At 58.1% G+C, this 25246-nt stretch overlaps 8 protein-coding genes across 8 annotated transcripts; 3 read left to right on the top strand and 5 right to left on the bottom strand.

The window, feature by feature from the left end:
• Positions 1-1593: 1593 nt before the first annotated feature.
• B0H64DRAFT_161577 (kinase-like domain-containing protein) lies at positions 1594-3948 on the top strand. Its single transcript, XM_062798605.1, has one exon. The coding sequence runs from the start codon at positions 1692-1694 to the stop codon at positions 3729-3731; it is 2040 nt and encodes a 679-aa protein (XP_062659538.1). The 5' UTR covers positions 1594-1691; the 3' UTR covers positions 3732-3948.
• A 1670-nt stretch (positions 3949-5618) lies between these two features.
• On the bottom strand, positions 5619-8570 carry B0H64DRAFT_161538 (amino acid transporter). Its single transcript, XM_062798604.1, has 8 exons — positions 8301-8570; positions 7493-8242; positions 7018-7430; positions 6826-6961; positions 6751-6775; positions 6625-6690; positions 6129-6559; positions 5619-5977 (listed from the first exon to the last, which is right to left on the bottom strand). Exons 1-8 carry the CDS (start codon positions 8477-8479, stop codon positions 5803-5805), a joined length of 2175 nt encoding a protein of 724 aa, XP_062659537.1. The 5' UTR covers positions 8480-8570; the 3' UTR covers positions 5619-5802.
• A 699-nt stretch (positions 8571-9269) lies between these two features.
• On the top strand, positions 9270-11439 carry B0H64DRAFT_360153 (P-loop containing nucleoside triphosphate hydrolase protein). Its single transcript, XM_062801694.1, has one exon. It carries the CDS (start codon positions 9356-9358, stop codon positions 11267-11269), a length of 1914 nt encoding a protein of 637 aa, XP_062659536.1. The 5' UTR covers positions 9270-9355; the 3' UTR covers positions 11270-11439.
• Positions 11440-11837: 398 nt separating this feature from the next.
• On the bottom strand, positions 11838-13747 carry B0H64DRAFT_442362 (uncharacterized protein; the record flags this gene model as incomplete). The annotated part of the gene is made up of 6 exons (XM_062806637.1): positions 11838-12338; positions 12450-13066; positions 13129-13310; positions 13400-13461; positions 13514-13597; positions 13661-13747. 6 exons carry the CDS (start codon positions 13745-13747, stop codon positions 11838-11840), a joined length of 1533 nt encoding a protein of 510 aa, XP_062659535.1.
• Positions 13748-15213: 1466 nt separating this feature from the next.
• Positions 15214-17362, bottom strand: B0H64DRAFT_161506 (kinase-like domain-containing protein). Its single transcript, XM_062798603.1, has 4 exons — positions 16272-17362; positions 15958-16211; positions 15496-15873; positions 15214-15406 (listed from the first exon to the last, which is right to left on the bottom strand). Exons 1-4 carry the CDS (start codon positions 17142-17144, stop codon positions 15379-15381), a joined length of 1533 nt encoding a protein of 510 aa, XP_062659534.1. The 5' UTR covers positions 17145-17362; the 3' UTR covers positions 15214-15378.
• A 1230-nt stretch (positions 17363-18592) lies between these two features.
• On the bottom strand, positions 18593-20525 carry B0H64DRAFT_397142 (concanavalin A-like lectin/glucanase domain-containing protein). Its single transcript, XM_062803851.1, has 4 exons — positions 20038-20525; positions 19949-19972; positions 19819-19889; positions 18593-19753 (listed from the first exon to the last, which is right to left on the bottom strand). The coding sequence occupies exons 1-4, from the start codon at positions 20125-20127 to the stop codon at positions 18991-18993; spliced, it is 948 nt and encodes a 315-aa protein (XP_062659533.1). The 5' UTR covers positions 20128-20525; the 3' UTR covers positions 18593-18990.
• A 101-nt stretch (positions 20526-20626) lies between these two features.
• On the top strand, positions 20627-20986 carry B0H64DRAFT_442359 (Tim10/DDP family zinc finger-domain-containing protein; the record flags this gene model as incomplete). The annotated part of the gene is made up of 2 exons (XM_062806636.1): positions 20627-20710; positions 20804-20986. The coding sequence occupies 2 exons, from the start codon at positions 20627-20629 to the stop codon at positions 20984-20986; spliced, it is 267 nt and encodes an 88-aa protein (XP_062659532.1).
• Positions 20987-21232: 246 nt separating this feature from the next.
• On the bottom strand, positions 21233-25048 carry B0H64DRAFT_417585 (uncharacterized protein; the record flags this gene model as incomplete). Its single annotated transcript, XM_062805255.1, has 5 exons — positions 21233-21619; positions 21746-22563; positions 22881-22882; positions 23029-23494; positions 23560-25048. 5 exons carry the CDS (start codon positions 25046-25048, stop codon positions 21233-21235), a joined length of 3162 nt encoding a protein of 1053 aa, XP_062659531.1.
• Between the last annotated feature and the right edge of the window lie 198 nt (positions 25049-25246).

The following is a 25246-nucleotide window of genomic DNA, read 5'->3' as shown; positions in this document are numbered from 1 at the left end:
GGCACGATGGCCGCTGGCCTGCTCAGCCAAGGACATTCCCTTCGAATCCATGGCGGCACCCAGCCTGGGCCCAGCCGAGCCAGCCAGCCAGCCAGGAGCCAGGCCGCCCGCCATGGAACTGCTGATGACAAGGCCCGGCCACTGTTGTCCCAGCAGTTTCTGGTCGCTTCCACCCGCAGCCCGTATCTTCTCCCAGCGCATCCCCCGGTCGTCCAGTATCAGGCTGCTTCTCTTTTGACCCATCTCCCCCTTCCCACCGCCTCCCGTTTCCAACACCACCCACCTACCTACCTCTATCCTGCCGCCCTCGCCCTCGCCCTCGCCCTCGCCCATCAAGTCGTATACTTCTGCACGCCTTTGCTGTCGCTAATCGCTGTCGCTGCCAACCATCAACGGCCGTTCTTAATCGCATCCATCCAATCGTCCTTCAATCACCCACTCTCCCGAACGAACGAACGAACGAGCCTGCGACCAGCATTGCGCTGCAGAATCAACTGGCTCTGAGCTGCTACGCCACCTGCCACGCTGCATAATATAGCTGTTTTGCCTGTCTCGGTCCGCATCCGCAGCAGTCTGCAGTCGAAAGACGAGACGACCAGCTCAGCCATCTACGACTTCCCTCCGGAGCCCCTGAACATCGATCGAGTCTGCTTCCGAGTCCTCGCGAGCTTCCATACATCAGCCACGGTTCATTCAAGCAATCCTGCGTCGCCTGCGTTGGCACCTTGAGCGCTGCTGATTAGCCCGGACCCGGTTGTCCCACTCGCTGTTCGAATCTTGGGTTCAGTCCCCCGAACAATCGTCAGGTCCCGAACAATCAGTCTCCACCGGCTGTGTGAATCACGCTTCGCCAGTTGAACAAGGGGGTCGAAGAGTCATCTCTTCGTCCACCTGTTCCCTCAACTCTCCCTCACCCCCGCATGTTTTCATCGACGATCCGCCAGGTGTTCCAATAGCCGCAACTCCTTCCCGGTTTGCTGTCTGCCACCTGGTCTCACTCGCCATCGTCCACCTCTCCGCCCCGCCTTGCCGAACTCGTCCTGTCGTTGACGATAAGCTGCGTCTGTCTTCCTTCAGCCAGCTTTCGACATCGGTATCGACCATCATCGACTTTCGTCTTTGATCCATCTTCTCTTCCCATCACCCCACCGACACCGGATCTCAGCTCTGGTCACCTGGGGCACTCCCTCAGCTCTCGACTGCATCCTCCCACCACCACAACAAAACAACAACAAGAACAACAACACACCCATCCTCCCTTCGTACCGATGTTATAACGACCATTCCTTTTGTTTTCTTCGGGACTACTAGTCCAACCTTTTTCACGACACTATTCTCGGCCGCCTTTCTTTGTTATTTGTTGGAGCACCCAAAATACCCTCCCATGAGCCTCGGATAGTGAACGACTCGGAGCTACTTGTCTTTTCTGTTTGCGATTCGCCTTTTGCCGCGATCTTGTACATCTTCCTCTCTTCCCGTTTTCACTTCTCGCCATTACCTCGACCGCTCAGCACTCGGTTCAGCGTTGCGCAGCCAGCCTCTTTCTCTGTTGTACAATTTGGAAACCTTTGTCTTGATAAGACGTACTCGACCGGCATAGACGGCCTTGGAGACTGGGAAAAAGCTTCTTCGGAAATTGTACCACCACTCTCGACGCCGTACACCCACGATTAGACCTAATTTATTTCGCCATGGAATGCCTTCGCGACGACTTCCAAAATGGCGTTTTGCTCGGTGGTCGGTACCAGACCATCTCTCCTCTCAACCACGGCTCCTTCGGCATGGTCTTCATGGCCAAGGACACCTTCACAAACGAGACGGTCGCCATCAAGTGCCTAACTAAGAGGTCAGCGTCACCTGATGGTTACCTCGAGTTTGCGATCGACGACCAGTCGGAGGAGCTCGTCTTGCACGGCCAGCTGGGCTTGCATCCGAACATCGTCAACCTGAACGAATCGTTCGAGACGGAGGCGCACATCTACCTGGTGCTCGAGTTCTGCCCGCGCGGTGATCTGTACGAGGCGATCCGCATCGGCCATGGCCCCTTGGAGACGGAACATGTGAGGCGCTTCATGCTGGAACTCGTGGACGCGGTTGCATACATGCACTCGAAGGGTATCTACCACCGCGATATCAAGCCCGAGAACATCTTCTTGACCCAGTCGGGTTCCATGAAGCTGGGCGACTTCGGGCTTGCGACCTCGGACGAGTGGAGCTACGAATCGACCGTGGGCAGCGACCGGTACATGTCGCCCGAGCAGTATGACTCAGCTGGTGCTGGGTACTCGCCTGCGCAGGCCGACATCTGGGCTATCGGCATCTGCCTTCTTAACATTCTGTTTTCGAAGAATCCCTTTACAACGCCCACCGAGGCGGATCCCTTGTTCCTCGACTTCTCGCGCGACAGGCAGTCCCTGTTCGACGTGTTCCCCGCCATGTCGCAGGACACCTACGAGGTCATCGTGCAGTGCATGAACATGGACCCCAGCAAGCGCTCCCTGGCCGGAGCCCGCGATGCCCTGCTTCGCGTTGTCAGCTTCACCACGCTCGACGAGGCTCTTGACGACTTCTGCTCAAGCGACCGCCGCGTGGTTGCCAGCTCCAACCGCGAGCCCCTCCGCACACCTTCCATCCAGAGTCCGCAGGTCGACACTGGCGCCTTCCCGTGGGCCAAGGCCCTGCACGCGACGCCTCCGAAGCCCATCCGGCAGCTCAGTGCCATCCCCGACGACGAGATCTACGAGGAAGACTTGTTCTCCAAGTCGGGCACGACCGCCGACTGGATGTCGGGCACCGCGCAGACGCCGTCCATGTCGTCCTACATGGACTCGAACCTGGGCTTGTCGATGCAGTCGTTCGCCGCCCCAGCTAACTTCCGCCCGGTCCTGCCCGCAAAGGCTGCCGCGAAGTTGGCCCCGGTGGCTGGGTCGCTCCCGATCACCATGTCCAAGAACCGCAACCAGTCCGCCATGTCCCTGGTCTTTGGTCGCAGCGATGGAGTGTCCAAGAGCTGGAGTGATCTGTGGGATGAAGAGTTCGAGGAGGAGGAGGAGCAGGCGAACCAGCTGCAGAACCTCAAGGAGTTGAACTCGAGGACCTGGAGCCACGAGAGCACTGCCACGCCATCCATGGCCGCCGACAACGATGACACGCCCCGACAAGGTTTGTCTCCCGCCACCAAGTCGGCCACTCTTGCCAGTGACGAGAACACGATTCCGTCTATCGATGGAGTCTTCGACGAGGATTCCGACATGGACGGCCTGTTTGTCTACGAGGCACCGCCGGTCAAGGAGGAGCCTCAGCTTCCGCGGAACTCGCCGACGTCACGACAGAACGGCATGGACAAGTGGGCAGCCCTTGGCGAGCGCCGGCGAGCGCACGGCAGCCCGCCTCGCAAGGTCGTCAACGTCTCGGTTCGCCCGGTTCGGCCTGCTAGGGCCGCCCTCTCCGCCAGCTCCCCGATCAAGGGACCCGGTGTCTTTGAAATACACACTGACTCTCACCAACCATTTTCTTCTGTCTCTGGGAATCACTCTCCTCAACACAATCACCATGGGCAACAACACCACCAGGGAAGGCGGACCAACAACAGTCGCGACCGGACCAAGGAATGCCCGCGAACTAAAGGTCGCGATCGAGATTGGAATTGGAACTTCGACTGGCGCAAGGAGAAGCGCACCGGTCTCGGCTATCTCGGGGGGTTGGTTAACTGGCAAGCCGCCCGCTCCTGATGGGAGCGCGGTGCGCACGAGTGCCGGTTTTCCACTTGTGGTTGGGGCCACACCACCGCAACCCGCCATCATTCATCCTTATCCCTCCCCTCATCATCATCCCTCCTCCGTCGGTTGATACCTCGATCTATTTTTTTCTTCTTTTTTTGGTGTAAGAGTGTTGACCCTGCTGCTGTCTGTCTCGTCTTGTTTTTTTTCTTCCTGTTTGGGCATTCCACCGCTGGCTGTGCGGTGAGACGCTCAATTGTTCTGTTCTCACCAGATCGATCGGTGAAATCGATCAACAACTTCGACACATATCATCTTACATATTTTGATCGTCTCTCACTCAAACTTTTTTTTCCTTTTTTTATAGCATAGCATGGTTTAGAACGAAACGACACAAACATAAGGGGCTGGGTGGCATCGGTTTTGGCGCGATTGGGGCTCACAAATGGCGAAACTGGACATTTGGGGTAGTTGGATTACTGTTTTTTTTTTGCTTTTCTACTTTCTACTCGGGCGGGAAAACGGACAGACAGACAGACAGCACCAGCAGCGTTGTGGAACAGGGTCATCATCATTTTGGTGGAAGTTGTTTTTCTACTCTTACACACAGATCGATCGACGGAGAATTGGGGTTGAGTGAAGGAAAGGGGAAGTTTGGATGAGTGGCATGGGTTGGGCTGGTTTCGGCCTTCAACTCGCTTTCTGTGTATTAGATAACTGTCTCGAGGAGATCAAATCTAGAATACCAGAGGTTACCCACTCGAGCATTAAGTTCCACTTGTTTACGTGAATGATGAATCATGAAAATACGGCAAAACATGGTCAAAGGTTATCAATTCGGTGTTCTCAAACACACTGTTTTCGTCTCAAGATTCAGAAAATAAAAGATTCGCGATGTTATGTTTCGTCACTTTTGCGAGACCAGACTAACCCGCCAGAAACTAACTATCTACCTTTGGACGAAACGAGACAAACCTCAAGCAACCACCTGCGGTTTCCGTCTCTCCGGCTTCCCTGACCCGTTGCTCCAGGACCCGGTGAACGAACGCCCCTCGGGCGCCCGACCCGACAGCCGAACGTCTGGAGACTTCCTTCATGCAGACAAGTTCGTGGCCATGTCATGCCACAGCACGCAGGACCACATACCTGCATCGCATCCGGCAGGAACAACAACAGACATCAAACACCACCAACGGACCCGCCCTCGCCTCGATGGGGGGCCCTGTTCGTACGGTTATAGAACCTAGTACATACATAGGTACCCAGTGGCGGACAGGGCATATGTACCTAGGTAGTTAGGCGCGGGGGGGCGTTCGCCATGGCCCCCTTCTTCTTTCGTTTTCCTCCTATCCCAGCGCGACACATGCGCTGGCACTGTCAACAAACACCCACCACCCCTACAGGGACATGGGGTGCGTGGGTTCGGACGGTGCAGTGCAGTGCAGTGCATGCAGGAGTCGTCAGGAGAGATGTGGGCTATTTGTTCGGTTGGCATTGGCTGTGGGGAGAGGTATCAATCAGTGTTTGGGACCTGGTGATGGGTGTTAGTGTTAGTGTTTGCGTCCGTTTCGTCAAGTTCATGACTGAAAGTGCATCAATGGGCTTCTCGAATGAAGTCAATTGGTTATGCTGTGACGTGAAGTGAAATCTAGAAAGTCCCATAAACAATTCCCAACCTGTCCCCCCGCCGAATGCTATTGGTATGTATGCACGCATGAATAAAGCCTAAGCATGAACATGAACCCAAGTAGAAGATGTGGCCCCAGAAAACACCAGATCATGAACATGACACCAGCCCCCCCCCAGCCAACCGCTCCGCATATCCATCCAGCCTCATGACATGATTGTCGCAGAAACCAATTCGTCACCACCGCACCCAACGCAACCACAGCAACGGGGCCCAAGCCAAGCCCCCCAACGGCCTGCTGGTCATCGGGTGACGTTCCGCATTCCCAACACCAGGCCAGGCCGCGGGCCCAACCCCCGGGGAATCCGCAACCGCGCGCTTCAGCCGGTCCGGGTCCCCCCCAGCCACGCCACGCGTCCCACGCCCACAGGTATGGAAGGGCACTCGGGGATACCGCTAGCGCAGTTCCGGCGTCGCAGGCTCGGCGCCAATCAAGCTCTTGGGCAGGAAGGCCCAGACAGTGCCGATGACAGACAGGACGAACGAGATGACCATGACGGTGAAGGCGAAGGCTTTCTCCCGGGTGGAGATCTCGTGGCCGAAGAGCTTGAGGTAGAAGGCGAGGGGTAGCCTGGGCAGGGAGCGGGTTAGTAACCCGGTCTTGGTAGGGGCATCCCCCGACTGTTGTGACAGTTCTCACCACTCCCTGTCCCGTCACAGAGAGAGGAGAAAACCGGTGTAAGGGGGAGAGTGGGGGAAAGAGAAACGGGGAAGTAACTTACGTCACACAAATGGTAAAACACAACGCGCTGCCCATGAAAGCCATGATGCTATCAAACGCAGGAAACACAATCGAGATGCCCAAAAACACCACTACCACCCCCACCCTAATCACCACCTTCATCGCCCCCCGAAAGCCCATCCCCCTCCCCACCAGACTGTGGATGAACGAGGAGGAAGGAACGGGGTCGTAGTCGGCGGGGCCGGCGACGGCCTGCTGGTGTAGGCCCAGCAGGACCTCAACGGTGGCGACGATGGGGCGGGCGTTGAGCGGGATCTTGGTTAGCGGGATGATGCCGATGCACAGGCACATCAACACGGCCAGCACGCGCGGGTAGCTGGCCTCGAGCAGGATGTTGGATGTGATCTCGTCGCGCACCGAGTCGCCGAACATGAGCAAGCCCGCGACGGCTGTGGTGAGGTCGAGGACGTACTGTATTGTATGTGGTTAGGAGGTTGGTTGATTAGGGTAGGAGAGGGGGGGGGGGGGGTTCCTACGGTGAAGGAGAAGGACATCTTGAGCGCTTGGGTATATTTATGGGGGTGACGCATGTCCCGGTATATCTGGATGTGGTGAGTGAGTTAACCGGGGAAGAGGGGTGGTGGTGGCGACGGCGGACTTACGTTGGGAAACACGCCGTGGCCGCCCCTACGGAGAATTAGTCAGGTTGCCGTGAAAGATATGACGGTTTAACTTACCACGGGGACATTAGGAGACCGAAAGACAGCGGCAACGTCAACCAGTTGGCAGGAAAGAGGTAGGTTTTGGCCGGTTCGATGAGAGAGCCAGGCGAGGTGGGTTTTATCAAGCCGTCGAGAACCAAGATGACCACGACTGGACGACAGCGTCAATATCCCATTTACAAGTGGTCATATTTTGTCGATACTCACTGGTAAAGCACGAAAAGATACCGATAACGCTGGTGAAGCTCAGTAGCCGCAACGGTAGGAAGTTTAGGGGTATCAGAATGATGGCGCAAAATATCTTCCAGCCCGTCACGGAAAGGAGCCCGGGGAACAGGAGGTCAAGCGAGTCCGCGAAGAGCACGATTAGGGCCACGCACGCCGCGAGAAGCTCAAGTGTAAACAGCACGCTCGTGGCTATCCTGGCGTTGCGACCGAACGAGATGTAGGCGAGGTCGGAGAAGGTGATGAGGCTCGGGTCCAGGTCCATGCACTTGGCCAGGAGCTTGGCCGTCCACCCAGTCACGGCCGCACATAGGAACATGGCGATCATGCCGCAGAGCCAGCCGGCGTACTTCATGCCCATGGGCAAGCTCAGCAGGCCGACCCCAATTAGAACACTATCCTCAACCGGTCAGCAACCACCCTCCAAAATCTTCAAACTTCGGGTCAGCAAACGTACTTGGTCGAATTAAACACCGTCTGAGGCAGCGTCGACTGCCCCTCCACAGCCAGCACGAACTTCCCATCCTGCTCCACCTCCTTGACCAGTATAGGCGGGAGCTCCCCGTCGGGCACGTTGCCGCCGGCCTCCTGCTGCTGGCGCCACAGGGCGGCGGCGTGGGTCATATCGCCGCCTCCACTCCCGCCGCTCGCATCGGAGCGGATGGTTCCATAGTCCAGGCCCGACACCAGCGACCGGTAGCTGCCGATGAGCGGCGGGGTGGCCAAGTGGGGCGGAATGGCGAAGATGGAGCCGCCGCTGGCGGAGTTTGTCGTCGTGTGGCTGCCGATGCGGAAGACCTGCGGCATGAGGTCGCTGTCGCTGCCGTCGAGCGGTTTCCCCTCGCGCGAGTCGCGGCTGGACTGGCGGTGGAGGAGGGCGCCGTGGCTGGCGCTCGCGCCCGGTTCGGGGCTATCAGTGCGGGGAGGGTGTTGCTCGCCGGCGCGGAGGGCGGCTTCGAGGTGCTGGCGGATGAGGGAGGGCGAGGCGCCCGCCTCGATGTCGCGCTGTTGTTGAGAGTAGGGGGATACATCGCCGGCGTCTGGCGGGGGTGCGATGGGGGCTTGGTCTGGGGCGAAGACGAAGGAAGGGCGCTGGGGGATGACTTCGGAGAAACCGGCGGCGCGTTGCCAGCTGCGGGTGAAGGAGCGGATACTGTTGACGCCACCGATGTCGGTTATGGCCGCGAGGCGGTTGGTTACTGAGGACCTGGGGGGAGGGTGTTAGTATCTTGAATTGCTTCTGAAGGGGAAGGGACGAAGTCTACCTTCTATGCCTGAGATGCTGCGTCCACTCGCCATCGCCCGGGTTGGAGCCGGCGCTGCGGCCTAGGAGAGAGTCGCTTTCATATTGGGCGCTCCGGTTATCCAACGAGGAGACGCTGCCGGTGCGAGAGAAGCTCCCCCGTTCGTACTGGTCCCAGTTCGTTGGGTTTCGAGAGCCCATTGATGATGAGACTGATTAGGTCGGGTGCGCTGAGGGATATTATTACTTAGGAATACGAAGTAAGAGAAAAGGAAATGTCCAAGGAAAGTTCAAGTGGTTGAGGAAGTGTCCCGAAGCTATGCGCAACTTTCGCGAACCACCGCGGGGTCCTCTCCGACGCGCTGGGGTTACAGATGCAGGGATCACCTCGCGACGGAGAGATGGCGATGGGTGGAGTTGGTGGGGTGATTGAAGGACTGGGGGGAGATCAGGGCGATCAGGACGATCAGGATGCGCAAGTGCATGAAAGAGAGTCGGAGGAATATCTTGAAAAATGAAAGAGCTTCTTCGTCTGTTTGTTTCACCAGGTCGAGACTCGGCATGACCCGAACGACATCATCGTCATGGTGCATGCGGGCAGGTTGCGCTGAGGGTACAGCGTGACCTCGGCAACCTGCAAGCATGGATTAGTTCACTGCAGTTGTGGGGTTTTCGTTTCTTGCATCGGTTGCAGATCTTCAACAACCAGGAATCAACTTCCCAGCCGGGTTTTGGGACGATATTTTGTGGTTGTGTATCTTATCGAGTGCGATTAGTTCGATATGTTGATTGGCGAATGGCTGCCCATAATCAGTGACTTGATTGCTCCTTCTGGTAAACATCCATCGATGAGAGACGGGCTGCATGCAGTCTGCAGCATGCCCCGACCTGCCCACCCACTTCCACCGCCTTCCGAATCTGTCGCTTTTGCCAAGACCAGTGCCCACCCCACTCAAACTGGAGCGGTAGAAGACGGCAGAACAGTTGATGGCCAAGATTAATTTTCGTCCCGCCTGTTAGGTTATTCTCTTAGTCGGTAGTCGCCATTCCAACCATCTCGATACCCTATTCGCGACCATGTGGAGGGCAGCTCGCGGCTCCGTGTGCTTATTATGCCGCTCGGCAGCACAACCCAGGATCTCACTCCTAGAGTCGGCGCAGCCATGGATCAGCCAGCGTAGCTTTGTAACGCGGAGAGACACCAAAGACCGCCCATCACGCATGGTGCTGTCCGACCGTGTCGCCCGCGGACCGCGAACAGATGCTCCCAAGAGATCCCGTCAGAGACCCGAGGGTCCTTGGGCGGGCGCCAATCGGACCGTCGCCAACGTCGACCGCGACCGCCGCCGACGACCCCCGGGGTCAGCACAAGCACCCGGCGAAGGCACACGCGACAGAGACAGAGACACCAGGAACACCAGAGAGAGGTACCCGGGCGCGACTCGGGACAGGGACGATAACCGCTTCAAGGCCCTCAAGATGCAGCGTGCCCTCACCAGCATTCCCTACCGCGAACGTGTCACTGTCAAGGCCCGCATCTCCGACGTCGAATCCTTCGATCAGTTCAAGCTACTGCCGGTCTTGAAAGAGGCCGTCTACAACGAGGTGCTGAAGGGCATGGTGGACGTGAAGCCCACTCCGGTCCAGAGGCTCGCCATCCCCGCCCTACTCGGGCAGCGGGCCGCGCGGCGCAGGGATACAAACTACCGCATGCCGACGCCCGAGACTCAAAGAGAAGAGTTCCTCCTGGCCGCCGAGACCGGGTCCGGCAAGACGCTGGCGTACTTGCTACCCGTCATCAACGCCCTCAAGGTGGCCGAGGCCGAGGACGCAGATGCCAAGGCATACAACGAGCGGCTAGAGGCCGAGAAGGAGCGCCGGGGAGGAACCCCGGTGTCGGAATGGATCGACAAATTCGAGCCGCACCCCAACCATGCCCGCCCCCGCGTCGTCGTGCTAGTTCCGACATCCGAGCTCGTCGACCAGGTGCTCGCCGCCTCGAAAAAGATCTCCCACGTGGCCAAGATCAAAGTCCGCTCCATCTCGTCCAACCAGCTCCCGGCCAAGATCCAGCGCAACATGTACAGCCATGGCGGCATCGACATGGTCGTTGCCACCCCGCATCTCCTCGCCGCCATGGCACACAGAGACCCCAATATCCTTTCGCGTGTGCAGCACCTCGTCATTGACGAGGCTGACTCCCTCCTCGACCGCTCCTTCTCCCCAGAGACCTCCAAGATTGTCGAGCGCGCTATGCCCTCGGTCAAGCAGCTCATCCTCTGCTCCGCCACCATCCCGCGCCGCCTCGACAACTACCTGGCCACACACTTCCCCAATATCGTGCGCATCGCGACGCCCAACCTGCACGCCATCCCGCGCCGCGTCCAGCTCGGCGTCATCGACGTGTCCAAGGACCCTTACCGCAACAACAAGCTGCTTGCGTGCGCCGACGCCATCTGGACCATCGGCAAGGACGCCGCCATGCACGAGGGCGCCGACAAGGACGAGGTCGACATCAAGCGCATCATGGTGTTTGTCAACGAGCGCGACACGACCCAGGAGGTGGCCGAGTATCTGGTGTCCAAGGGCATCGACGCCATCGCCCTGCACCGCGACACCCCCGAGCACCGCCAGAGCGAGATGCTGAACAGCTTCACCACCAACGAGCCCATGCGCATGAGCAAGGACGCCGTCGAGGCGAATAAGCAGGCTATTCTGGCCAAGGCGGGCGGCGTCAGCCGGAGGCATCTGCCGAACACCAAGGTCATCGTGGCCACCGACTTGGCATCGCGGGGTATCGATACGCTGGCCGTCAGGCACGTAGTGCTGTATGACGTGCCGCATACCACCATCGATTTTATTCACCGGCTCGGCAGGGCGGGGAGGATGGGGAGGCGCGGCAGGGGAGTTGTGCTGGTGGGCAAGGACGACCGGAGGGATGTCGTGTCAGAAGTGAAGGAGAGCATGTTCATGGGGCAGGCGCTAATCTAGTGTATGATGTATATGATGTATGATATAGGGGGTTGCATTATAGGAGTAGAGGCATAGATACCTAGCGCATTAGAAGGTTGGGTTGTATGTTGGCGAGGTTGTAAGAAACTCGGCTCATCACGCTGGCTATTTGAATCTGATCTAATGAATATAATCGGCCATGTCTCCCAGTCACTTTCGCAACCTTCAAGAGAAGTAAATTAATATGATACCGGTAGATATTGAAGAGCTTGTATACAACTGTACGCCAACATACAGCACAGCGCCCTCTATCATCGTCAGTCATAACTCGTAACCGTATCGTCATCTAATCATCAGCGGTGCAGGCTGCTCTCTGGGTCGCCGTGAAAAAGCGAAACAGAAGAGCATGCCTCATCCCAAAAGCGACCAAATCAACCGTTTCCCCCTTCTCCTTATTCTCCTCTCTTATCTCCCCACCCTTTACGTTTTCCAATCTTCACCCCCCCTCCCCCCCTTTCTTTTCAACGCCCCCTAGCCAACAACCACAACACCACAACCCACCCAGCAAAGACACCCACCCCCCCCCACCCCTTCTTTTCAAAAAAGATCACGTCTTCCCCACCTCCCACGTGCGCATCTTGCTCATGGTCCGCTTGCGCATCGTCGCCATGATCTGCGCCTCCATCTTCTCGATCCCCTCCTCGATGTCCCTATCCTCAGCCGCATACCGCTTCTCCCGCCGCCGGTCCCACCACCGCCAGGTTATCACGATGGCCAGCGTGATGGGGATCGTGATGGCGAAATAAACCCACAGTAAAGGGGAGACGGGGTTCCAGGGTGGTGCTGCTGCTGCTGTGCCCCCTGTGGTGGTGGTGGTGGTGCCCGTGGGGGTGGGGGGTTCTGGCTCGTTGCCGCCGTCGGGGACGAAGTTGAAGAAGGTCATGCCGAAGATGGAGGCGAGGTAGGTGGCTGGGAGGAAGATGGCGCCGAGGAGGGAGAGGATCTTCATCGAGGTGCTGTCGCGCTTGGCGGCGTGGGCGAGGCGGCGCTGCTCGCCGGCCATTTGCAGGCCGAGTTTGGATTCTTTTTGGGCGATGATGTTGTAGAGCTGGGGAGGGGTTGTGTGTTAGTGTCATGTTGTTGGTGTGGTTTTGGGGTTGGAGAGAGGGGGGTGGGAAAGGGGGGGGGGGGGGGGGGGGGGGACAGAAAAGGGACTCACTGCTGCCCGCTGGATCGTCAGCCGCTCCAGCGTGATGTGTGCGTAGTTCTCGATGCCCTTTAGCTTGGCCTGGTAAAAGTCCAGCCGCGACATCATGCTCCGGTGCAGCTTATCGACCTCCCCGCCTCTGCCCCCGTACGCCTCGTCCTCGCTCGCTTTCTCCCAGAAGCGGTCCATCGACTGGCAGATCCCCTTGATGATCTCCTGGTAGGCCTGGGGCCGCTTCCACAGCACCTGCGAGTGGCACTCGACGAGGTCCATGTTGATCTGGTCGAGGTCGATCATGGCGCCGCGGATGTACTTGTTCTCCTCCTCGAGCACCTCGGAGCGCATGCTGACGGCGGTCTCGAGGTCGCGCAGCCACTGGCGGGCGTTGCGCTGCTTCTGGTCGTTCTTCATCGACAGGTCGTGGCTGAGGATGATGATGGGCAGCAGCATCGGGTGCAGGATCTGGTCCGCGCACGCCCGCAGGTGCTTGATGCTCTCGACCATGTCGGACGACGCCGTGCCCTTGGCGTAGCCCGTCGTGATGTGCGTGCGGAACGAGTGCGACAGCATCAGCTCCCACCCGCGTGTCTTGCCCTTCTTGCGAACGTCGGACTTGCGGAAGATGATTTCTTCTCGAGTTAGTGTCTGTGTTTATGTGTGTGTGTGTGTCAACGAATAAAAGGGGCCATACGTAGATGCGGGTCTTCGTCGTTTTGGTCAAAGGCACCCCAGAAGAAGGGCCCGACAGCGCTGGTGCCCTCGATAGCACGGAACGGTAGATGCAAGGCCCGCACCATCTCCTCGTATGCTTGGTGTGTCAAGGATAGATAGCTGGGCGTGAAAGTCTCGGAATGCTGTGCGTTTTGTTGGAGGCTGGGGGAGACGGCCGCGTGTTAGCTATGTACAACGGTCGAACGCCCACAAAGCCCGGAATTGGTGATTCCTATCTCATGACGACTCACATCAACCGTATTCCGCTAACCAGTTTGACACCGGGGCGTAGCTTGGGAGGGGCAAACGCCCCCTAGAAACTGTTAGGCCTGGTTTACTATGAGACTGGGAATCTGGGGGCTAACTCTTCGGTGCAAAAAGTTGCCAAACTCATCGGGAAGCTCGTCGAAGCGGAAACGGTGCTCCTCGGAGGTGTTGAAGGAGGGATCCTAGAACGTACGACCATCAGTAATAGCTCTGATGTCCTCTAGCAAGGGAGGTAACCAACTCACCGAGTAATTGAAGATCTCGAGATAACTGGTCTCTTCCCGGACGCACTTGCACTCGGCCACGTACGTCTGAAACATGTAGTCGTCCATGGCTTTTCCTCCTCCCCCTTTCCCTCACACAGCAGATGTAGTGGGTTCCTTTCTAGCCACGCCTCGATAGGGTGTATTGAACGGGTTGGCTGTCGTACAAGGATAGGATGCTTTGATCCCTCCCTTGATATCTCGAAATCGACTCGCTCTCTAACTAGTCCCGTGCCAGCAGAGATGGAAAGAGAGATTCCCCAGTCCACCGTTTTGTTTACCTGAATAATAATGTGTAAGCATACAATTGGACTGACGACAACGATTTGAGGTTACTCACCGTGACCCTGCTCACCGTGTCACCTCGGCTTATTATCTTCTGTCTTTCCTTTCTTTTCCTTCTCTTTTCTTTTCTTTTCTTTTCTTTCCTCCAGCTCGTGTCTCAACGTCAATGGCTCGTCTTAAAACCGTTAAAATGATAAAAAGATCAAACTTCCATTCGATTCTCACAAACTCACCCACTTCATGAAGATCAATTGCTGCCCCCCATCCATCTGCAATTCTTGCAGCCGACCAGCCACCGTTCCCCCCGGGCGGCCTCTGTCGCTGTGACCCGAAGATCCATCACACCGTTCGGGCAAGTACCGCCGGCTTATGCATACCGTGCGAACCTTTCTAGCTTTCGTGAAGAGTCTGCAAGAAACCACAGTGCAGTTCCAATAAACACGGTATAACACAGCACAGTGTACTCAACCCCCCTCATGCAACGCCCTGCAGAGCCAGCGAGAAAAGAGTGGAAATCTCACCACCGACAGGGCCAATTACCGGTGGCTGGGCGCACCCTCGCTCTTGCTTCAGTGGACACCTCAGCAGACCGCCTGTAAGACATTGACAACGTGGAAAGTAACTGCATTTCGTCCACTATTTTTCTCAAAACAAAGTTCCATTTATTCATCTGAACATCAGATATGATCTAGACATGCCCGTTCTTACAGTAAGTTAGATTCCACAGCGAGTACATTTGTCGAGAATCTCCGACATCCCGGCACCAACCAGCATCTCTCCCCGCCGCCAAGCCGAAATAAGGTTAGCTCCCGCCCGCTTGGCATGGAAGTCCTCAAGCTGCCAGGTTGCCCGGGTGGAGAGGGAGGTCGGGCCGGGAGCGATTCACAGGGGACACCGAGGGGAAAGGACTGGCCTCAAGCCCACGAGAAACGCCATGACCGTTGAACGTTATGCAGATCAGAACCATACGACCAGGACAAAGCAGGAGATGACCCCAAAACACAGAGTTTCAACCACCTTTCATAGCAACATCCGTAGGTACCGTACCCAAAACCAAGCCTTGCCACCCACACCACCCCTCCCATCCCTATCCTATCCTATCCTATCCTACTGCCCCCAATAACCAGTACAGCGCCGGTAAACCATGCTCCTCGATAGCGTTTGCTTTGTATGGAAGAATGCTTTCTTTAGGGGGTGAGGGTGATATCAGAACGATTCGCATTTCCGGGGGCCGCACTCTTTCTCTCTTTCTCCGGGGGTTCGCCCCTTTTTTATTCGTTTCCAACACAGAATTCAAGCAGGTAGCTCTTCGAGCGGTCTTCGAAATGGGGGGCTCTGCAAAAGCCGGCATAACCCAACCTTGCCGTGTGTGTTTAAAACCCCCACAGGTGAGTACTCGAAGCAGACAAGCAGTCTCAAAAGTCTTGGAACATATGCCCGTATCTGGTACTTGGTCAGTCCCGCGTCCCCAAACATTGTCTGTCGTGCTAGAAAGACAAATAAGAAAAAAGAGAAAAAAAGGGCCAACATACTCATCATGCCCGCCCGTCTGCCCATACTGCTCCGTCTCCTCGGGATAGCGATCAAACTGGCTGGCGTCCCCCGCGCCGGCGCGCACGGGGGGCGAGTAGGGGGCGTCGATGTCCCTGCGGGCGAGGCGGTCCCAGGTGACCTCGGCGAACCAGGGGTGGTTCTTGACGTCCTGCGAGCCGCCGTACAGGTTGCCGAGCCGCTTGGTGAGGTCGGCCGTGATGAGCCGCTCGAGCAGGTTCTGCGCGTCCGGGTTGACGTAGGCCGGGTACTTGACCTTGCCGCGCAGGATGTTCTCGTAGATCTTCATGGGCGACCCGCTGTCCCAGAAGGGCGTGTACCCGCAGAGCATCTCGTAGATGAGGATGCCGAGGGACCACCTGCGCGCGCACCGCGTCCGTCAGTGGCTTCTCTTTTTTTGTTGGGGGGGGGGGGAAGCGCGTGGCTCGGCGTGGCCTTCTTACCAGTCTACTGATTTGTTGTAGCCCTTGTTGGAAACAACCTCGGGCGCGAGATAGTCGGGCGTGCCGCAGAGCGTCCATGTCTTGTCTGGTACGCGCTTGGCGAAGCCGAAGTCGGTGATCTTCAGATGGCCGTGCCGGTCAAGCAGCAGGTTCTCCGGCTTCAGGTCGCGGTAGATGATGTTGCGCGAGTGCAGGTACTCTAGCGCCAGAGTGACTTCGGCAGCGTAGAACTTGGCCACGGGGTTTGGGAAGCGCTGCCGTACCGGTTAGCCCGTGCATTCGCCCACCCCCCCGCCGTGGTCGTCCCAACTTACCCCTGACCTCCTCAGCAACGAAAACAGCTCGCCACCCTCGACGAAATCCATCACCATGTACAGATTCCTGGGGTCCTGGAAGGTGCCCCACAGCGTGATCAGGAACGGGTGCTTCACCTCGCCCAGCATTTTGCGCTCGTCGTTGGTGTGCTCAATCTGCTTCATCTTCACCACCTGCGCCTTCTTGAGCACCTTGATCGCGTAAAACCGGTGGTTATGCCGCGACTGCACCAGGTGCACCCTGCCGAAGCTGCCCGTACCCAGCGTCCTCAGCAGCTCAAAGTCCGCCAGCGAGTATTTCCCCTTGGTCACCCGCACCTCCCCCTGAGTTGCTGCTACTGCCACTTGCGCCTGCTGCTGGGCCTGCTGGGGCTGCTGGGGTTGTTGTTGTTGCGGCTGATGTTGCTTTTGAGGCTGGGTTGGCGCCGTTCCGCCATTGTTCGAAGTGTACTGCGCATATTGCCCTCCTTGGTGTTGCTGATAGCCAGCCGCCCCTTCAGCCTGAGGCGGATTGATCAAATTCGAGATGCGCGGCACGTTTTGCGGGTCGGTACCGGGTGAGGGTGTGTGTTGTGCCACCGCGTAGGGCGGTTGCGGCGAGAGGGTATTCATTGGCTGTTGTTGCTGCTGCTGTTGTTGCTGCTGCTGCTGCTCAGCCGCCGGTTCGGCCGGCCTGTTCTGGAGAGTAGCAGTCGCGGACGAGCGGTGTGTAGACTGCGACGCCGCGCTCGAGCGAGAGCCGCGGGGAACGGAGGACTGGTCGGAGCTGCTTCCTGTCGGTGTTACGGGGCTCGTCGGGTTGCTTGGCGGTGAATGGCCCGGATTGCCGTCCCTCGTCCGTTTCCTCCTGAGGAAGCCGCCGAGGGCGTGCATCAACGCGCTTCGATGAGATGGTTGACCGGAGTGCTCTCAGCCCCTTCTAATTGGGCAAGCGCTCGTCCGAGAATGGAGGATTGAAGAAGCCGTTGCGACGAAAAGCTGCACAGTAATTAAACCGCGGGCCAATGAGCCGGTGGTCCTCGTCGGAGGGATTTGGTACAGTACTGTACGCCGGAGATGGGGACGACGTTTGGCCCAGAGGGAACAGCGCGCTGTTGCCGGTGGAGGGGTTTTTGAGGAATGTCGCGGGCTACGAGCGTCGATGATATCACCTGGCCCTAGGGCGGTCAGGTAAACGTCGATGACGGTAGGATGCCGGGAGGATGCCGCAACGAACGGCAAAGGGACGAGACGATAGGTAACGATGTCCACCGCCGGGTAGCTGAGCGAACGGGGCTGCAACACGCAACTCCGCGAGCGGCTGGTGGAGGGAGGGTTGCTTACAGCAGCGGCACAAAGAGAAAGAATGGACCAATGGATGCTACCAGGCCGAGAGGAGGCTGCAAGGAGGTTATGAAAGAGAAGAAAGACGTCCCGGGAGTATTTAAGGATAATATGAGTTCGCAATCCGCAGTCTCCGGTTTGCAGTTAGGAAGTCAAGGTCTTGCACCTCCCCTTGCTTGCAGCCCGATTCGCTTTACCGAGAAAACGGAGCGCGGATGAGCAAGCTGGTCGGCCACGGTGCAGTAGGCTCTCGATGAAAGTGGTGAGGTTGTACTAGAGACTTGGGTGATGTTGGGTACTAGGTAGTATGGAAGGGAGGGATAAGAATGACGGAAGCCCGGTTGAGAACGGTGGATGGGACTCGCTGCAAGGGAATTGCTGCTGGCTGAGCTTCCAGGTTTGCGTGTGAGCCCGGCGCTGCCCGCTTCGAGTTGAAGGGGAAGCTCGGCACCCACACAGGCGGGCAAGCAACCAGAGCTGCAGTGGGAGCTGGAGGGGATCCCTGTGGAGCGGGCACCGGCCCATTGTCCCGTTTGCTTGGCACGCACTGCCGGGACCTGCTGTGCTGCTGCGACTGGCGTCACTTCCCGCTGCTTTGTCAAAACATTTTTGCCAGCTATTCTTAATCTAGCTCATCCTGCATACCCTGCATAAAATTCCAGTCAGCTGCGCATGTGCCAGTTGTCAATGCAGACATTGAGCCTCTCCGGAGAAAAACACATGGAGTTCGCAATGTTCTGGGCCATCGTTGATGTTTTGGTGTCGAGGTTGCGCCAGCGGCCTTGGAGGGAGTCGATTCAATCAAGGAGGGGCTTAGTGTGGGGTAATGGCATCCTCGGAGCAGGGGTCAGCCCCTGATCGATCTTGACATGTTGCCCGGTTCACACCGTCATAGCCTGGCGATCGGTTCAGCCCGGGCCACCTGGCGCGACGAGCGCAGCGGGGGAAGTTTTGGTGCCCGGGCCTCGATCCCTAGGACCTGGACGTGGACGTGAGAGCAGGACCTACATGCCTCCATACCTACATACCTACCTAGGCACTATAGCACTCATAGGTAGCTCGAATACCTAATCAAGAATGTCATAGCATACCCCTTCGTGGGTTGCTGTAATGATGACTCAAGAATCACGAAAAAGGGGGCTTTTCAATCAGCAGAAACGTAAAGGAAGCCGCTGTAGAGATGCTGAACTCCGCCCGAGACCCAAGAGACGTTACTGATACATGAGTAAGTGAATTCGCCCCCCAACCGGTCTGACACTGCAACGAACAAACCCACATCGTCCCTTACCGGCTAGAAGGGTGAATGGATATGGTATCTTTTGTTTTGTTTTCTGGCCGTGTATAGTCGTCAAATCCCCATCCTTCAAGCGCCGCTCCTCGCCCAAACATGCCAATCTCAGAAGCGGTGGCTCCGCTTGTTGTTCGTCCTCCAGGCCGTATATCCAGCATAGGCACCACCAACAACCATGAAGAAAAAGATGGTCTTCATAAAAAACCAGGTCCAACTGCCGCTTTGCTTAGCAGTCGCCGACTTCTTGCCCTTGCCGCTGCCGGGGGTGGATTTGCCGGCCGCGGGCCGAGACTGATATAGGTTCTTGGCGTCGATCGAGATAATGTCGTGGTTGTCGCTCAGCTCACCCGTCTCGGCGCTGAAACCGAGGTAGGAAACCTGCGGGATCGCGGGCGGCTGGTCGGTCTCGAAGCAGAGCGACCACTCGCCCTCGGACTTGTACTGCAGCTCCAGCTTGAGGTGCTTGTCCTGGAAGTAAGTCAGGCGGAACTTAGTCGGGACGTTGGCATGGCGGATGCCCCTAGCCGAGCAGCCGGCAAACTCGGTGTCCTTGCCGTCCGTGTCCTTGTCGTACGTCTTCTGTCCGTCGCCGACCATAGCCATGACGTAGGGGAAGACGACGCCGGGGCGGTTGTTCTTATACGTATCGAAAAAGATGCCCAGGCCTTCGAAACGGTCGGCGCTGCCAAATACGGGGCCGACCTTCCCACGCTCCTTGGTGAGCCACATGGCGAAGCCGTCGCCATACAGCTGGTTCTTGCCGTGGATCTTGAATTCCACCTCGATCTCCCAGTTCGTCGCCGTCAATGGGACCCTGGAGAAGAGCCATCCGGTCTGTGATGGGTGGTCGGAGGTTAGGCGGATGTACCTGCGATTAGCAGCATTAGATGGCGTTCGGGACGTCAGGGGTCGCATGATAAAAGGGGTATTTACTGGTCGGTACGGATGATCGTGTCGCCACCAAAGTCGTACCACCGACTTTGCATGTCAGAGTCCAGATACGGCTGGAGGATACAAGTCAGCTCGATTCGACGCGGTAGGGGTACAGCGCAAGCATGCGTACCTGGGCGAGACTGTGTGTCCGTAGCTAGGTAGACAAGAAAATTGTCAGCACAATTGCCAATGACTAGACCACAGCACGTAGCAGCGCACCCCTATGCTCTTGACATTGTCCTCATCCGTCTTGCCCGCGCCCCAAGCAAGCGTGGCCAGCCACAAGGCCGAGAGCGCTGATTTCAACATTGCGCCGGGTACCAAAGAATTGATCGATTCTTGGCTGGGTCCGAAAAGAAAGAAAGAGAAATAAGGGAAGGAAACGGTTCGTGCGGGATGTTCTGGAGGGCCGTAGCCAAGGTTGCAAACAGGGAAAAGAAGAAGACGAAATAAAATATCCGAAGGAGTGCGTAAGATAGTGTGACCGTTCGGAACGCTCAGCCGACAGGAGCTGGTGGTGGGTGGTTCGAATGCTGCATCTCGAGGCCCTGGCAGACGGATTACCTTAGCTGGCCTTTTCAGCCAGCCAGTGCAGCGCCGAGCGATTGGTCCCAGCGTTCGCTGAGCTACCCCTGTGTACAGTGGACGGTGCTCCACCTTCTCCACGTTTTCTCAGGTTCGCTTCGCACCAGCCTCATCTGCAATTCACATGCGCCACAGTTTGGGAACTTTTCCCTCCCTCCATTCAAAACCGCTGAGCGACTTCATCTCGAACACCCAGCCACGTGCTATCCACCAAACCGCAACCATGGACTCCGACTCGGTTAAGAAGGCCATCATCAAGCAGGCATTGCAGGCCACCAACACAGCGAACGCGCGGACGTTGATCGAGGTATGTACACCCAAACCTCAACCCCCATCTCCATCTCGGCACCTTCCGGTCTTCTATACCCATTGAAACCTGACGCTAACATATTCTCTCTAGAACATTAACGAGAAGTGCTTTGAGCGCTGCGTTCCCAAGCCGGGTAGCTCCCTCTCGAGCGGCGAGCAGACGTGCCTGACGTCGTGCATGGAGAAGTACATGGCGGCGTGGAACGAGGTCAACTCGACATACATCCGGAGGATACAGCAGGAGATTGGCAACCAGGGCCTTTCCAACATGTAGAGGCCGGATAGGGCGGTCTAGATTTGTACAACATTACTACGGCCCCGACAATCCCCGGGGTTGTAGTTGTACGATAGGGAATAGATGGATAGGGCAGGGCGGGGCAGGGCTGGGGTTTGTATACAGCATACACACATATACCGGTATCCACGAGGGCATTGGGTCGGGACGAGCGGGCAGCATACCATTGCTGCAGAAGACGGTCCGGGGTATCATCTAGAAATACATACGACAGGGGCCTCTATGTTATGGCCCCTCCGCGCCGTTCTTTTTCGCCTCCTCTGCCGCCCGCTTTCTCGCCAGATACCTCTCCTTGGCGCTCGAGATATCAGCATCCGTCTTCCTGCTCTTGCTCGCAAGCTGCACCTTGGCGGCCTCTTCCGCCTCCTCCTGCCTCGACCGCTTCAGCGTCTCCTCGAGCTGCGCCTCCAACACTCTCGTCTGGCGCTCGCGCATCGCTTGCTTCCCGCCCGCCGCATACACCCCCTTACTCTGCGCCGCGGCCCCCGCCCTCGCAGCCGCTGCCGCAGCCTGCGCTTGCCTCTCTTTCTCCTGCTGCACCTCGACCTTCTTCTTGGCGCCGACATTCAGCCCGCCCCTGAGCAGCTGCCTCTTATCCACGACCTCACCGTCCTCATTAACCAACACATTCCCACCCTTCGCATTAATATCTTTCGCCCGTTCCGCCGCACTCTTCTCCCCCTCCTCCTTTTCCCCCTGCTCACCCTCCCCCCCACCCTCCGCAACCTTCGCCGCCACCCCCTCCTCCGCAGCCCTCACCAACCTAGCATGCTCCCTCTCCCCCCTCTCCAGCATCCCCTTATAAAAATCCGCCATCCCCCGCCCGCGATTCCGACTCCGCTCCGCCTCCTCGCGCCGCTCCTCCTCGGCCCGCAGCCGCGCGTTCTCCTCCTGCTGGCGGCGGTACGCCTCCGTGACGAATTTTTCCTTGTCCGCGAACTCGTCGCCCTCGGCCGCGCGCTCCCGCTGCAGCCGCCGCTCCTCGGCCACCTGTCGGTCCCGCTCGCGCACGTCGGCTGCGCTGAGCAGCGCGCTGAAATACCGCGGTTTTTTGGGTTCGCCGGTGGCGGTTGGGTCCGGGTCGGTGGTGGCGGAGGCTTTCGCGGCTTTGAAGGAGTCGTAGGCCAGGTCGTAGTCGTAGATGGAGGGGTCGGCGGCCGCGGCGGAGGCGGCGTGCTTGCGTGAGGTGAGGGCGCTGGAGAGGTCGGTGAATTGGTTGGTTGAGGGGGGGGGTGGTATGGGTTGGTTTTTGGGTTTCTTTTTCCTACGGTCGGGGGAGTCATTGGGGGTTGTGGGTTGTTTGGTGTCGAATATGCTGAGCTCCGAGACCTGCGCTATGTTGGTTGGTTTCGACTCGTCTCCTGAGCCGTCATCATCGCCTCCGCCGAAGGGGGCTGGTTTTCGAAGCGCGGGTGCCGGTTTGGAGGCGCCCGCCTTCTTGAGGCCAAAGGAGAAGCCTGGCTTGCTCATTGTATCCCCGGAGGATCGATATATGCGGGGAAGAGAGATGCAGGAAGTTGGCGGTTGTTCATGGATGTCGCGGCGCAAGGCATCGCCTCGGGACGGCAATGAATTGAAGTGGGTCATTTCAGCCACAACTCTTATCGCTCTTATCGGAAAGACCGGATTCCCCGGCAGGCAGTCACTAATCCCGGCAGTGCTTCTCCCATTTCATCCCCGATCATGAACCATAATGACGACGGTGCAAAGAAAGTGATAACTCAAGTGACAATCCTTTTCATCTAAAGTTTCCCAGCCATGTTTCTACCGTATGTATCCCTCATGCAATACCCTTCCACCAAATTGATATGTATCCCACAATCCGACCGTCATGCTCGCTCGCTCGCTATGCCATCGCTACCCATGCGCCGACCTCTAATACACCACCACCACCACTCCAAGCAAAATGCTCGAGCAAACTAACACCAACATAACCCACCCCTCAAACCAGCTTCACCCCCACCCTCACAAGCACCGCCCCCTCCGTCTCCACGCCCTCCGCATCCACCAGATGCACAAACCTTAACCCGGCCCTCAGCCGATCCACGCGCACACAAGCCCACGCGGCCAGCGAGTCGCGGCCGAGCTCGTCGTCGCGCACGAGGAAGCGCACGAAGGACAGCTCGGGCACGACGCCGGGGACGGCGTCGAAGCGCAGGGCCTGCCCCCCAAAGTCCGGGTCGCACCCCTTCATCGACTTGGTCTTGGCCTTGTACTCGCCCTCCTTCTCGCGCCCGTCCGCGGGGACGGCGTCGGCGCCGGCCGCGCCGTGCCGCTCGCCGGGTTCTTCGACGTGGATTTCGACTTTGACGTATGGTCGGAAGGAGGACTCTTTCTCGTCGCCCGGTGGGAGGGGCAGGGATTGGGCGGCGAGGATCTCGAGGGTTAGGTCCATCGTGTAGTGCCGGACGGCGACTGCTTGCGGGTTCGTTGCCGGCGGCGGGGTGGGCGTGGTGGTGGCGGGGAGGTGTTTGGTCATGCGGTAACCTGGCACACGTCAGTCGTCATCATTGACGAGACAGAAGAGGAGAAAAGGGGCGGGGAGGGGTTACCCTCGGGCTTGAGAACGTATCCGCTGGTGCCGGCAAACATGCCCTCATTCAGCATCATGCCTTCGTCCCAGTTTTGCCAGTTCAGCGCAACGACCTGGATGCCCTTGCGCCAGAAGACGACCGGGTCGAGGTTGGAGGAGCGGATGCGCAGGCCCGATGGGTAGGTGCGCATCAGGTAGCGCCGGTTGTGCTCGAACAGCTCGAGCGCGCTCTTTTCGTGGACCTCCATCACGCCCTTCTCCGACAGCGAGAAGATGTGCGTGGGCATGGTCGCCTCGGCCTGCGTTAGGCTCTTGAACGACACGCCGCGCGTGTAGATGCCCAGCTTGCTGAGCGCCTGGATGATCTTGGACGGCTTCTTGCTCTTGGCCGTGGACGCGTCCTCCTCGCCATCGGTCCCGAGCGGGCTGCCGCCCTCGGGCGGGGCATACTTCACCTTGACGAGGATCTTGCCGCGCAGCTCGGCCGGGGAGGGTAAGTGCGTGGCGTCCTCCTTGGGCTCGGGCAGGAGGAACTCGCCCCACGTCTCGTGCATGATGGCGATCATGGTCTCCTGCTGCTCCGCGCTACAGTGGACTTCGAGGCTGGCGATCAACGGCGTGTCCGTCACGACGAAGGCGTAGTCCCTGATGGCTTCGCACACCTCGCGGAACGACACCTCCTTGGTCAGTGTATACCCGTGTAGGACCCTCGGCTCCTTCGCGCTGGTGACCTTTGTCAGCGGGCTCGCCGGCGGGCTCGTGGTTGAGGCGTCCTTCGTCGTTGTGGTCACTTCAGTCGTAGCGGTCGGGGTTCCCGTCGTGTTTCCTGCTTTTTTGGACCATGAGCGGGAGAGTCTTTTGATGGTCGCCAATCTGCCCATCTTCTTACCCAGGTTTGTCTTCTCCAGCCGGCTCGTGAGAGATTTGGGGAGCTTGCCCGTCATCCTGCTGAGACGCGGCTTCCGCGTGGTCTTGGCCTCCTCGTCATCATCGCTACTGCTGCTAGTACCCGCTTCGTTGTCGGAGTCGTCGCCATCCCAGACATCGACCTCAATGCACCGGCAGCCGCGCAGGAGCACGTTCTTGTAGGCGTCGGCGCTGGAGTCGCTCGACAGCTGGTTGCCTGTAAGGTATGTGTTGTGGCTCGAGCTAACGAAGTAACTGGACAGCGGCCACGAGAGATCCTCCTCGTGAGGCGGCGCGACGGCGTGGGTGATGGAGGACGTCATGTACCGGAGGAAGGCGTTCAAATCCCAAGGTTTCCCAGTGCTCAGCTCGAGAGAGCGCTCAGCATCGGTGTCGCACTGGATGTCTTTTAGAAAGGCGGCCGCCTTCTCGGGGCTCCATTCCTTATCGGAGCCGGCGTGGGCTGCGTAGACCTTCTGAAGGTGAGCGAGGACAGGGCCGTTGAGGCTTCTGACCGTGTGCACCTTCCCCGACACCCCGCCGCCGGCTTGATGGCTGCCATCCGGAAGCGGGTGTAAACCAGCGGTCGCTGAGCCTGCCATGGTGTTCCGACCCGGTCCTGACCTGGTTGTATAGCGGTGTAAGATGAGTTGGCTCCTAAGAGGTCAGTAGCAACTAGCAAGTGGTTGAGAGAGAGTATCGGGTGCCGGCGATGTTGCAAGTAACGCCGGGTTTTATTTTCCTGCCTGTGATCTGGGTCAGAGCACGTTAAAATCAGGTGAAATCAGTCGCGTGCACAA

Source organism: Chaetomium fimeti (assembly GCF_033439085.1).
Source record: "Chaetomium fimeti strain CBS 168.71 chromosome Unknown B0H64scaffold_4, whole genome shotgun sequence".
NCBI lineage: Eukaryota > Fungi > Ascomycota > Sordariomycetes > Sordariales > Chaetomiaceae > Chaetomium > Chaetomium fimeti.
The sequence above is the reverse complement of the archived record's forward strand: the minus strand, read 5'-3'. Positions and strand labels throughout refer to the sequence as shown.